The 13,968-nt window shown below is 53.3% G+C and overlaps 1 protein-coding gene across 1 annotated transcript; it reads left to right on the plus strand.

The window, feature by feature from the left end:
• Positions 1–4,828: 4,828 nt before the first annotated feature.
• On the plus strand, positions 4,829–6,271 carry LOC142313172 (E3 ubiquitin/ISG15 ligase TRIM25-like). Its single transcript, XM_075352159.1, has one exon. It carries the CDS (start codon positions 4,829–4,831, stop codon positions 6,269–6,271), a length of 1,443 nt encoding a protein of 480 aa, XP_075208274.1.
• The last annotated feature ends 7,697 nt before the right edge of the window (positions 6,272–13,968 follow it).

A 13,968-nucleotide genomic window follows, 5' to 3' on the forward strand; every position in this document is an offset into this window, starting at 1 on the left:
ACAGATCATCACTGTCCCCATTGGGGCTCAGTCACCATCTTATCTCTTATTAGGATGTTTTTGAACAAACACCCAGGAGATTTTTCCAACTCCTTACTAATGTTGTACTTGATGGAATTTGAACTCAGGACCCCAGGGCTGCAAAGCAACAATGCTAACCACTGAGCCAGTGTGCTGCCTTACAACCAGCCCTGTACTGATCACTGAGTCATCATGCTGCCTTATAACTAGCCCGGTACTAAGCACTGAGCCACCATGCTGCCCTATATACAATACAGTGCTGACCACTGAGCCACTGTGCTACACAAAATATAGTACAGTACTAACCACTGAGCCACAGTGCTGCTCTTTATGTAGTATAGTGCTGACCACTAAGCCACCGTGCTACTCTATATGTAGTATAGTGCTGACCACTAAGCCACCGTGCTGCTCTTTATGTAGTATAGTGCTGACCACTAAGCCACCGTGCTGCTCTTTATGTAGTTTAGTGCTGACCACTGAGCCACCGTGCTACTCTATATGTAGTATAGTGTTGACCACTGAGCCAGTGTGCTGCCTTACAACCAGCTATGTACTAACCACTGAACCACTGTGCTGCTCTATATGTAGTAGAGTGTTGACCACTGAGCCAGTGTGCTACACTATATATAGTACAGTACTAACCACTAAGCCACCGTGCTGCTCTTTATGTAGTATAGTGCTGACCACTAAGCCACCGTGCTGCTCTTTATGTAGTATAGTGCTGACCACTAAGCCACCGTGCTGCTCTTTATGTAGTATAGTGCTGACCACTAAGCCACCGTGCTGCTCTTTATGTAGTATAGTGCTGACCACTGAGCCACCGTGCTACTCTATATGTAGTATAGTGTTGACCACTGAGCCAGTGTGCTGCCTTACAACCAGCTATGTACTAACCACTGAACCACTGTGCTGCTCTATATGTAGTACAGTGTTGACCACTGAGCCAATGTGCTGCTCTATATGTAGTACAGTGTTGACCATTGAGCCAACGTGCTGCTCTATATCTACTACAGTGTTAACCACTGAGCCAACGTGCTGCTCTATATGTACTACAGTGTTAGCCACTGAGCCAATGTGCTGCTCTGTATGTAGTACAGTGTTGACCACTGAGCCAATGTGCTGCTCTATATGTAGTACAGTGTTGACCAGTGATCCAATGTGCTGCTCTATATGTAGTACAGTGTTGACCATTGAGCCAATGTGCGGCTCTATATGTAGTACAGTGTTGACCATTGAGCCAATGTGCTGCTCTATATGTACTACAGTGTTAACCACTGAGCCAGCGTGCTGCTCTATATGTACTACAGTGATAGCCACTGAGCCAATGTGCTGCTCTATATGTAGTACAGTGTTGACCACTGAGCCAATGTGCTGCTCTATATGTAGTACAGTGTTGACCATTGAGCCAATGTGCGGCTCTATATGTAGTACAGTGTTGACCACTGAGCCACTGTGCTACACTATATATAGTACAGTACTAACCACTAAGCCACCGTGCTGCTCTTTATGTAGTATAGTGCTGACCACTAAGCCACCGTGCTGCTCTTTATGTAGTATAGTGCTGACCACTAAGCCACCGTGCTACTCTATATGTAGTATAGTGTTGACCACTGAGCCAGTGTGCTGCCTTACAACCAGCTATGTACTAACCACTGAACCAATGTGCTGCTCTATATGTAGTACAGTGTTGACCACTGAGCCAATGTGCTGCTCTATATGTAGTACAGTGTTGACCATTGAGCCAATGTGCGGCTCTATATGTAGTACAGTGTTGACCACTGAGCCAATGTGCTGCTCTATATGTAGTACAGTGTTGACCATTGAGCCAATGTGCGGCTCTATATGTACTACAGTGTTAACCACTGAGCCAACGTGCTGCTCTATATGTACTACAGTGTTAGCCACTGAGCCAATGTGCTGCTCTATATGTAGTACAGTGTTGACCATTGAGCCAACGTGCTGCTCTATATGTACTACAGTGTTAACCACTGAGCCAACGTACTGCTCTATATGTATTACAGTGTTAGCCACTGAGCCAATGTGCTGCTCTGTATGTAGTACAGTGTTGACCACTGAGCCAATGTGCTGCTCTATATGTAGTACAGTGTTGACCAATGATCCAATGTGCTGCTCTATATGTAGTACAGTGTTGACCATTGAGCCAATGTGCTGCTCTATATGTACTACAGTGTTGACCACTGAGCCAACGTGCTGCTCTATATGTACTACAGTGTTAGCCACTGAGCCAATGTGCTGCTCTATATGTAGTACAGTGTTGACCACTGAGCCAACGTACTGCTCTATATGTATTACAGTGTTAGCCACTGAGCCAATGTGCTGCTCTATATGTAGTACAGTGTTGACCAGTGATCCAATGTGCTGCTCTATATGTAGTACAGTGTTGACCATTGAGCCAACATGCTGCTCTATATGTACTACAGTGTTAGCCACTGAGCCAATGTGCTGCTCTATATGTAGTACAGTGTTGACCACTGAGCCAATGTGCTGCTCTATATGTAGTACAGTGTTGACCATTGAGCCAATGTGCGGCTCTATATGTAGTACAGTGTTGACCACTGAGCCACTGTGCTACACTATATATAGTACAGTACTAACCACTAAGCCACCGTGCTGCTCTTTATGTAGTATAGTGCTGACCACTAAGCCACCGTGCTGCTCTTTATGTAGTATAGTGCTGACCACTAAGCCACCGTGCTGCTCTTTATGTAGTATAGTGCTGACCACTAAGCCACCGTGCTGCTCTTTATGTAGTATAGTGCTGACCACTAAGCCACCGTGCTACTCTATATGTAGTATAGTGTTGACCACTGAGACAGTGTGCTGCCTTACAACCAGCTATGTACTAACCACTGAACCAATGTGCTGCTCTATATGTAGTACAGTGTTAACCACTGAGCCAATGTGCTGCTCTATATGTAGTACAGTGTTAACCACTGAGCCAATGTGCTGCTCTATATGTAGTACAATGTTGACCACTGAGCCAATGTGCTGCTCTATATGTAGTACAATGTTGACCACTGAGCCAATGTGCTGCTCTATATGTAGTACAGTGTTGACCAGTGAGCCAATGTGCTGCTCTATATGTAGTACAGTGTTGACCACTGAGCCAATGTGCTGCTCTATATGTAGTACAGTGTTGACCATTGAGCCAATGTGCGGCTCTATATGTAGTACAGTGTTGACCACTGAGCCAATATGCTGCTCTATATGTAGTACAGTGTTGACCATTGAGCCAATGTGCAGCTCTATATGTAGTACAGTGTTGACCACTGAGCCAATGTGCTGCTCTATATGTAGTACAGTGTTGACCATTGAGCCAATGTGCAGCTCTATATGTAGTACAGTGTTGACCACTGAGCCAATGTGCTGCTCTATATGTAGTACAATGTTGACCACTGAGCCAATGTGCTGCTCTATATGTAGTACAGTGTTGACCAGTGATCCAATGTGCTGCTCTATATGTAGTACAGTGTTGACCATTGAGCCAATGTGCAGCTCTATATGTAGTACAATGTTGACCACTGAGCCAATGTGCTGCTCTATATGTAGTACAGTGTTGACCACTGAGCCAATGTGCTGCTCTATATGTAGTACAGTGTTGACCAGTGATCCAATGTGCTGCTCTATATGTAGTACAGTGTTGACCACTGAGCCAATGTGCTGCTCTATATGTAATAGTGTTGACCACTGAGCCCTGGTGTACACACATGTAAAAAAAAAAAAAAAAGTAGTTTTTAAGTGCAAAAAGGGCATTAAAAAAAAGCTGCTTCATATCTGCCCCCAATAACGTAGTGTGTGGTGTGGACCCTGCAGAAAACATGCAGATAAAAACCCGCAGACGTGTGCCACATTTACACCACGTTCAATGGAAAAACAAATCAATGCCGCCATTTTTTCCGCCATTTTTTCCGCCATTCACCGAGCTCTGATTTATGATGCTTATTATTGGAAATTTTTCATTTTTTTTTTAGTAATTTTATAGGAAAAAAAATCTGACTTTCATTTTCCCCTTAGGCTGTGTGCGCACAGTGCGTTTCTGATGCATTTTTTGTGCAGATTTGTCCCAAATCTGTATGCATATCCTTATGCCAATAAAGTCAGTCAGACTTCTGCAGCGCTGTGCACACAGTGCTTATTTTTTACTTGCAGATTTGGGGCAGAAAATAATTTGTCAATTATTGGTGCTCTTTTTTAGCCCTTCCACCCATTGCCTTAAAAAAAATGCATGGTACAAAAATGCACAAGTTTTTTGGTGCATTTTTCTTCCAAAAGGTGCAGATTTGATGCAGAAAATGTCTGCACCAAATCTGCATCAAGCTTTACAGTATGAATACGTACCAGTAAAATCCGAGTGCGGCCTGCAGATCTTATTTGTTTCTGCCGCCTTCGATGCTACAGGTTGTGGGTTTGATTTTAGTGGGACACGGCAAGAAAAGAGAAGAATGAACTAAAGAAATAAATGTAGGTATGTAAAAAGGAGAAAGATGGCGGCCCATACCCCGGAGGAGGAGGATCTGTGAGCAATGATCTTGTTTATGGGCTCGGTGAGGAGGAGACTCTGGATTTAGTCATCTTGGAGGATCTACTCTGGAGAAAAGCACCACCATCTCCATTGCTGACACTTTGTTACAGTGTGTCAGTGTAGGTAACATGTATCCTCCTGAGGTCCAGGTTGTTTAGACCCCAGAGGATTGTCCTCAGCCTTGATAAGAAGCAGGTGAGGAGGGTCCAGCCCTACAAGGATCTTCATGTGGTGGCCTGACTCAGATAAACCTTTTCCTTAACCATGGCCAGTGTGAGACAGGAGCTGCTGTGCCCCATCTGTCTGGAGGTCTTCACGAGCCCTGTGACCCTGACGTGTGGACACAACTTCTGCTGGAACTGCATCAAGCATGTGTTGGACTCGCGGCTGACCAGATCCTATACGTGTCCTCAGTGTAGGAAACGATTCCGATCACGGCCGGTTCTAACCAAGAACACAACCCTGGACAACCTCGCCAGACATTTCGCCCGCCCGGGCCCAGCGTCCGTCTGCTGCACCTTCTGTGACCCTCCGGTCGCGGCCATAAAGACGTGTCTGGAGTGCGAGACCTCCATGTGCAACCGGCACCTCCAAAACCACAACCGGGCGGTGAAGCATCACTTGATGGACTGTGTTATTTCACTCCCGAGTAAAAAATGCCCCATCCATAATCGAATCCGGGGCTATTACTGCGCAATGCATGCTATGTGTATCTGTGTGCTCTGCCGCGCCTCTGAAAACTATCGGGGGCTACCGGTACAGCCGCTAGATCTGGCCCAATACAAGAAGAGAAAAACACTGCGAAAACTTAGAAACATATTGAAAGTAAGGAAAGAAGAGACCAAAAGACGAATCAAGAACCTGAAGAAGAGCATTGAGAAGGTCCAGAGACAAGCTGGAGACCAAGCAGAGACTCTGACCGGCGAGGCCTTGGTGACGAGAGCGCAGCAGATATCCCGTGTCACTGGCCAGATCATGGAGCTGGAGAAGGAAATGCAGCAGCTGGAATGGAAGACGTTTTGGGTTGTGGAAGTGTACAAAGAAGTTGACCCCATCCAATTCCTGGAAGACGTGGCCATCGATTGTGATGACTTTGCACCATTGGATATACCGTCGAATATAGGGCCTCTGGCGTGCCATCTATTCGATGTGACATCTAGGGCCAAAAAGTGGTGGTTCCCCACCCAGAATCCTGCAGATGTGTGGCTTGATGTGAACACTGCCTCCAACAACCTACTGGTCTCCGATAGCCAGAAGACCGTCACCTACTCCGATATGCTCCAGCCTCATCCCGAAACATCAGCGAGGTTTGAGCGGAACCAGGTGATGAGTATTAATATGTTCTCCTCGGGGCGACACTACTGGGACGTGGCGTGCAACCAGACGGGAGACTGGATGATTGGGGTGTGTTACCCCAGCATGGACAAGAAGGGTAAAAAGTCCTTCCTGGGCTGTAACAGCAGATCCTGGTGTCTGAGGAGGCGTAATAATGAGTTCTGGGTCCAACACGACACTCGGTGTCTCACTGTGCCTCCCCTGACCTCCTTCAGTTACATCAGGGTCTCTCTGAACTGCAAGGTTGGACAGTTGACCTTCCATAGTCTGGGTTCCTCCATCACACATCTGTATACCTACAATGTGGTCTTCACCGAGGTCTTACACGCCGCATTCACCATATTCAGCGGGTGGCTCCAGATCCGGAATTGAGAAGACACGATACGAAGGGTCTGGGGGACATCGATGGAGACCTGAGATATTGACTTTGAAGGACACGGGCTCCTTGACTGCGCATTTCCATTAGGGAAGGTCCCCTGGGGTTGGTTTTCTAAAATAATCCTCCTCCCCCTAAGATGGCCGTGGACGTCAGATTACTGATGAGTTCACATGGCCGGCGGATCTGTGACCCCATCATACACGCGCATGCTGGGCGTAACCAACCGCTCCATCCTTACCGCCTGCATCATGACCAGTGCTTATTTTATTTTATTTTTTTTTTCTTCTTTGGGATTAGACTTAGATTTTTTTTTTTTAAAATGAATGTTGTGCGTCTGTGCCATTATTTTAGGGTTCCTCTCCTCTTCACAGGAGGGGATCATCAGAGAGCGCTTGGAAATAAAAGCAATTTTGCAATCGGCTCTATATTAAAATTTGCAATTGGATTTTATATATAACACTTTTGTTTACAGCTCGTCTCCTTGGAGACCGACCACCGCTGCTGCCCAGCTTCAAAAAAACAGTGCTTACCAGCATCTTGTTGGCAGTGTGCATGTAGCAGTGGTCGGTGTCCAAGGCAACGAGCTGTAAACAAAAAAAACAAAATAAAATTTATCAAGTAGTAAAGTGTTTATGTGTGAAATGTTTGGACAAATGGTACAATTCCATAAAAGTCTATAAGTTGTCATTGATCTGTTCTCATATGCGGGCATTGCTGGGTCGTATGGTGCACATTGCCCTGCCGGTACCGTCGGGTCATGTTTCACCTTCTAGGAGGATCAGGCCTCAGGGGTGGCATGGTGGAGGTTCAGGTCTGGACATGCTGCCACCGGTGACCACACGCTCACAATCACTGCCGCCCTGAGATCACATGTGAAAAAAACCCCATAAAAAATTAATTTGTTTATATATATATATATATATATATATATATATATATATATATATATATATATATAATTTATACACATGTACATGCATGCATACATACATACATACATACATACATACATACACACATACACACACACACAAAATATATATATAACAAATTAATGTGTATATATAAATATATATTATTATATAATATATATATTATTATATATTATATATATATATATATAATATATATATAATATATAAATAAAATTATATATATATATATATATATATATACATTTATTTATATAATAATATATATATTATATATTATATATAATAATATATATTTATATATACATTAATTTGTTTTATATATATATATATATATATATATATATATTTTGTGTGTGTGTGTGTATGTATGCATGTACGTGTGTATAAATATATATATATATATATATATATATATATAATTATATATACTGTGTGCGTGCAAACCATATAAACCAGACTGTTACTAAACCCCCTCACACCGCTCCCCTGCCCGAAACATGTAAGGAGGGTACATCAGATCTACAGCGCCCCCTATAGACATTTCTGTGTGTTGTTAGATGTAATCCCCGATAAGTCCTCTCTGAGCTCGTTGTTGCCCATTGCAACCAATCACAGAACAGCTTTTATCTGACCAGAGCTACTTACAAACTGAAAGCTCTGCTGTGATTGGCTGCTGTGGGCAGTAAGGATTTCTTTTAGTCATTGGAGATGAATGAGAAACATCCCAACTTGTACAAAACAGGGGGAAACAGAGTCCTGCTGGGTCCCCTGGGGAAGGCCCGTCCCACTGTGTCCCTGGAAGAGGGGGCTGTCCCGCTGTGTCCCCGGGGGAAGGCCCGTCCCACTGTGTCCCCAAGGGAAGGCCCGTCCCGCTGTGTCCCCCAGCAGAGGGGGCTGTCCCGCTGTGTCCCCGGGGGAAGGCCTGTCCCACTGTGTCCCCGGCAGAGGGGGTTGTCCCGCTGTGTCCCCTGGGGAAGGCCCGTCCCGCTGTGTGCCCGGCAGAGGGGGCCGTCCCGCTGTGTCCCCCGGGGAAAGGCCCGTCCCGCTGTGTCCCCCGGGGAAAGGCCCGTCCCGCTGTGTCCCCCGGGGAAAGGCCCGTCCCGCTGTGTCCCCCGGGGAAAGGCCCGTCCCGCTGTGTCCCCGGGAGTGGGCCTGTCCCGCTGTGTCCCCCAGGGAAAGGCCTGTCCCGCTGTGTCCCCCGGGGAAATGCCCGTCCCGCTGTGTCCCCCGGGGAAAGGCCCGTCCCGCTGTGTCCCCCGGCAGAGGGGGCTGTCCCGCTGTGTCCCCGGGGGAAGGCCTGTCCCACTGTGTCCCCGGCAGAGGGGGTTGTCCCGCTGTGTCCCCTGGGGAAGGCCCGTCCCGCTGTGTCCCCGGCAGAGGGGGCTGTCCCGCTGTGTCTCCTAGGGAAGGCCCGTCCCGCTGTGTCCCCGGCAGAGGGGGCTGTCCCACTGTGTCCCCCGGGGGAAGGCCCATCCCGCTGTGTCCCCCGGGGAAAGGCCCGTCCCGCTGTGTCCCCCGGGGAAAGGCCCGTCCCGCTGTGTCCCCGGGAGTGGGCCTGTCCCGCTGTGTCCCCCAGGGAAAGGCCCGTCCCGCTGTGTCCCCCGGGGAAAGGCCCGTCCTGCTGTGTCCCCCGGCCCCCTGGCCGGGGACACAGCGGGACAGGCCTACTCCCGGGGACACAGCGGGACAGGGGGCTGTCCCGCTGTGTCCCCGGGAGTAGGCCTGTCCCGCTGTGTCCCCGGCCAGGGGGCCGTCCCGCTGTGTCCCCTGGGGAAGGCCCGTCCCGCTGTGTCCCCGGCAGAGGGGGCTGTCCCACTGTGTCCCCGGCAGAGGGGGCTGTCCCGCTGTGTCCCCCGGGGAAAGGCCCGTCCCGCTGTGTCCCCGGGAGTAGGCCTGTCCCGCTGTGTCCCCGGCAGAGGGGGTTGTCCCGCTGTGTCTCCTGGGGAAGGCCGTCCCACTGTGTCCCCTGGGGAAGGCCCGTCCCGCTGTGTCCCCGGCAGAGGGGGCTGTCCCACTGTGTCCCCCAGGGGAAGGCCCATCCCGCTGTGTCCCCGGGGGAAGGCCTGTCCCGCTGTGTCCCCGGCAGAGGGGGCTGTCCCGCTGTGTCTCCTGGGGAAGGCCGTCCTGCTGTGTCCCCTGGGGAAGGCCCGTCCCGCTGTGTCCCCGGCAGAGGGGCCCATCCCGCTGTGTCCCCGGGGAAAGGCCCGTCCCGCTGTGTCCCCGGCAGAGGGGGCTGTCCCGCTGTGTCTCCTGGGGAAGGCCATCCTGCTGTGTCCCCTGGGGAAGGCCCGTCCCGCTGTGTCCCCGGCAGAGGGGCCCATCCTGCTGTGTCCCCGGGGGAAGGCCCATCCCGCTGTGTCCCCGGGGGAAGGCCCGTCCCGCTGTGTCCCCGGCAGAGGGGGCTGTCCCGCTGTGTCTCCTGGGGAAGGCCGTCCCGCTGTGTCCCTTGGGGAAGGCCCGTCCCGCTGTGTCCCCCGGGGAAAGGCCCGTCCCGCTGTGTCCCCCGGGGGAAGGCCCGTCCCGCTGTGTCCCCCGGGAGAAGGCCCGTCCCGCTCTGTCCCCGGGGAGTAGGCCTGTCCCGCTGTGTCCCCGGCCAGGGGGCCGTCCCGCTGTGTCCCCTGGGGAAGGCCCGTCCCGCTGTGTCCCCGGCAGAGGGGGCTGTCCCACTGTGTCCCCGGCAGAGGGGGCTGTCCCGCTGTGTCCCCCGGGGAAAGGCCCGTCCCGCTGTGTCCCCGGGAGTAGGCCTGTCCCGCTGTGTCCCCGGCAGAGGGGGTTGTCCCGCTGTGTCTCCTGGGGAAGGCCGTCCCACTGTGTCCCCTGGGGAAGGCCCGTCCTGCTGTGTCCCCGGCAGAGGGGGCTGTCCCACTGTGTCCTTCAGGGGAAGGCCCATCCCGCTGTGTCCCCGGGGGAAGGCCTGTCCCGCTGTGTCCCCGGCAGAGGGGGCTGTCCCGCTGTGTCTCCTGGGGAAGGCCGTCCTGCTGTGTCCCCTGGGGAAGGCCCGTCCCGCTGTGTCCCCGGCAGAGGGGCCCATCCCGCTGTGTCCCCGGGGGAAGGCCCATCTCGCTATGTCCCCGGGGAAAGGCCCGTCCCGCTGTGTCCCCGGCAGAGGGGGCTGTCCCGCTGTGTCTCCTGGGGAAGGCCGTCCTGCTGTGTCCCCTGGGGAAGGCCCGTCCCGCTGTGTCCCCGGCAGAGGAGCCCATCCCGATGTGTCCCCGGGGGAAGGCCCATCCCGCTGTGTCCCCGGGGGAAGGCCCGTCCCGCTGTGTCCCCGGCAGAAGGGGCTGTCCCGCTGTGTCTCCTGGGGAAGGCCGTCCCGCTGTGTCCCTTGGGGAAGGCCCGTCCCGCTGTGTCCCCGGCAGAGGGGGCTGTCCCGCTGTGTCACCCGGGGGAAGGCCCGTCCCGCTGTGTCCCCCGGGGGAAGGCCCGTCCCGCTGTGTCCCCCGGGGGAAGGCCCGTCCCGCTGTGTCCCCCGGGGGAAGGCCCGTCCCGCTGTGTCCCCTGGGGGAAAGCCCGTCTCGCTGTGTCCCCCGGGGGAAGGCCCATCCCTCTGTGTCCCCCGGGGGAAGGCCCATCCCGCTGTGTCCCCGGGAGTAGGCCTGTCCCTCTGTGTCCCCGGCACAGGGGGCCGTCCCGCTGTGTCCCCCGGGGGAAGGCCCATCCCGCTGTGTCCCCGGGAGTAGGCCCGTCCCGCTGTGTCCCCCGGGGAAAGGCCCGTCCCGCTGTGTCCCCCGGGGAAAGGCCCGTCCCGCTGTGTCCCCCGGGGAAAGGCTGTGTCCCCCGGGGAAAGGCCCGTCCCGCTGTGTCCCCCGGCAGAGGGGGCTGTCCCGCTGTGTCCCCGGGGGAAGGCCCATCCTGCTGTGTCCCCGGGAGTAGGCCCGTCCCGCTGTGTCCCCTGGGGAAAGGCCCGTCCCGCTGTGTCCCCCGGGGAAAGGCCCGTCCCGCTGTGTCCCCCGGGGAAAGGCCCGTCCTGCTGTGTCCCCCGGCAGAGGGGGCTGTCCCGCTGTGTCCCCGGGGGAAGGCCTGTCCCACTGTGTCCCCGGCAGAGGGGGTTATCCCGCTGTGTCCCCCGGGGAAAGGCCCGTCCCGCTGTGTCCCCCGGGGAAAGGCCCGTCCCGCTGTGTCCCCCGGGGAAAGGCCCGTCCCGCTGTGTCCCCCGGGGAAAGGCCCGTCCCGCTGTGTCCCCCGGGGAAAGGCCTGTCCCGCTGTGCTTGGTACGGTTGGGACCTGTAGACTTCTTTTTTTGTTCCTTTAGGCCCTGTGCGCACGCTGCGGATTTACCGCGGATTTTCCGCTGTGGAATTAATGAGCATGTCACTTCTTTTCCGCAAGTACCTGCGGTTTTTGCCATAGATTGATAAAAACCGCGGGGACCAATTTGCGGAAAATCCGTGGTAAATCTGCGGCAAACCGCGCAAAACAGTGGCAAATTGCGGCAAAAACGCTGGTGCGGTTTCACTGCGGTTTTTACCGCGGGTGCGCGATTCTTTCAGAGGGTCCATTTTTTCTAGTGTGCACATGGCCTCAGGTACAAGCCACACGCATAGGTATGGTCATACATGTGGCACACGCGTGGCATCCGTGTTTGCATACGTGTCACACTTCCCGGAGAAAACACGGGTCTGTGAAATAAAAAGATGTTCTATATTCATCTGTATCCAGCGCTGGTTTCTTCGTCTCAACCTCGGCTCATTATATTCATTGATTATTCACTGCACTGAGGACCTGGAAGCAGGAGCATCGCCGGGGACAGCGTCAAAGACAGCATCGCCGGGGACAGCGTCAAGGACAGCACCGCCGGGGACAGCGTCAAGGACAGCACCGCCGGGGACAGCGTCAAGGACAGCACCGCCGGGGACAGCGTCAAGGACAGCACCGCCCGGGACAGTGAGTATGCAGCAAGCAGTGTGTGTGCAGTGACGTCCAGGGGGTCATCAAAGTTCTCAGTGAACTCTGATGACTTTCTGATGACACCCCTGCGACAGCGCGTGTCACAATGGTGACATCACGAGTTCATCAGAGTTCATTGTGAACTTTGATGACCTCCTGGACGTCACTGCACACACACTGTGCTGGATACTCACCTCAAAAGCTATATTTTTTTGATTTTATTGTTTTCAGGATCCACAAAGAAGCCGGTAAAATAAGCACCGGATCCGCGGAGCTCAGCAGCGTCTTTAGATGCAGTTTTTATGACATCACATCCACTACACTTAGAAATTTTACAATTTAAAATAAATTAAAAAAAATGCAGCATTTATGCTCCATGTGAACACGGCTGAAATGTCCAAGCAAAGTGGATGTGGGTTTATACATTTTTTTTTTTAGGTGTTCGACAATTAGTAATGTTCACCGGCAATCTGATTTTCCAGTACGATTGTAGATGTCGCGGGCGGCGGGGCGCTGCTCGACTTAACGCTGACACTCGGGTCCGGCACTGCTGCTGCTGCTCGGTGGCTCGAGCGGTGGGCCGGATCCGGGGACTCGAGCGGCGCTCCTCGCCCGTGAGTGAAAGGGGCGGTTTGGTTTGGGGGTTTGGTCCGTGACGCCACCCACGGGTTGTGGTGAGGTTGGGCACCACCGCTGCTGGTGACGGGGAACCCGGGAGTGATGGTAGGGAGCAGCTGGGATGTTGTTTCCCCCTCCGTGGGTAGGGGTTGGTGGTCCCGGGGCCCGGTGAGAAGACAGGGAGGCAGGGTTGGCAAGGTTCAGGGTCGCAGGGACAGCGCAGCGCGGTGCCGGATGGCACTGGTGTACTCACTCAGCAACAGATGCACGCAAAGTCTCTGGTAAACCAAACGGCTGGATGGACGGGTCCCGCAGCCGGCTGCTGTGGTTTCTCCCGGACGGTTAGTGGTGGCTGCCTTTCCCTGCACCTTTGTGTATATTCGGTCCCGATGGATTCCCACTGGTAACCCGCTCCCCAGCGTGTATATGTGCCGGAGGAGCCCTTTTGCCCGCAGGCTCTGGCCCTTGGAACTCTAGCTGTGGCGGTAGCTGTATTTCCTTCTACTGGTCGGACGATTGCCTTCAATCGGGTCTTGGCTGTTAGGAAACCCCTGGGGTTCCGGTCACTGACGGATTTGACCTCTAATGGTGGCTCCAAGCCTGGTCGGGGTCCGTAGGCCCTGCCTGTGTGTGCTGGCTTCACTTCGCTCCCCGGTTCGGTACCGGCGGGCCACCGCCCGTCCTCGGTCCTACGGTTCCGCGTTGATCTGCCTCTCCTGCAGACGGCCACCACCGTCTGCCAACCTTGCTCTAAGTGCCCGGGCCACACACCCGGACACGGTCAGTTTGCTCCTTACTCCTTCACTTCCCTAACTGAACTCCTTCCTTTTCCCGCCTCCAGGCCTGTGAACTCCTCAGTGGGCGGGGCCAACCGCCTGGCTCCGCCCCACCTGGTGTGGACATCAGCCCCTGGAGGGAGGCAACTAGGATTTTGTGTCTGGCTGATGTGCCTGTCTCAGGGTGGGGGTGCGGGTGTTGTAGTACCTGTGACGACCTGGCTTGTCCATGTGACGGGGTATGCAACAGAGCAGTGAGGGACGCCAGGCCAAGGAACAATCCAAAGGGCTTTATTGGAACCACAAAGAATAAGCAGCAAACATAAATATAAATCCTTCAAATCTGCAAGGAGTCCACAACAGAAAAACAAAAGATCCAGGGGCACCGCCTGGTATTCCGATGCCAGGGGAATTAGGGCAATGGTCCTTATATGAGTTCCTTGAGTCCAACAGGTGAACAACAAAACGCAATCC

This window comes from Anomaloglossus baeobatrachus, chromosome 5 (assembly GCF_048569485.1).
Source record: "Anomaloglossus baeobatrachus isolate aAnoBae1 chromosome 5, aAnoBae1.hap1, whole genome shotgun sequence".
NCBI lineage: Eukaryota > Metazoa > Chordata > Amphibia > Anura > Aromobatidae > Anomaloglossus > Anomaloglossus baeobatrachus.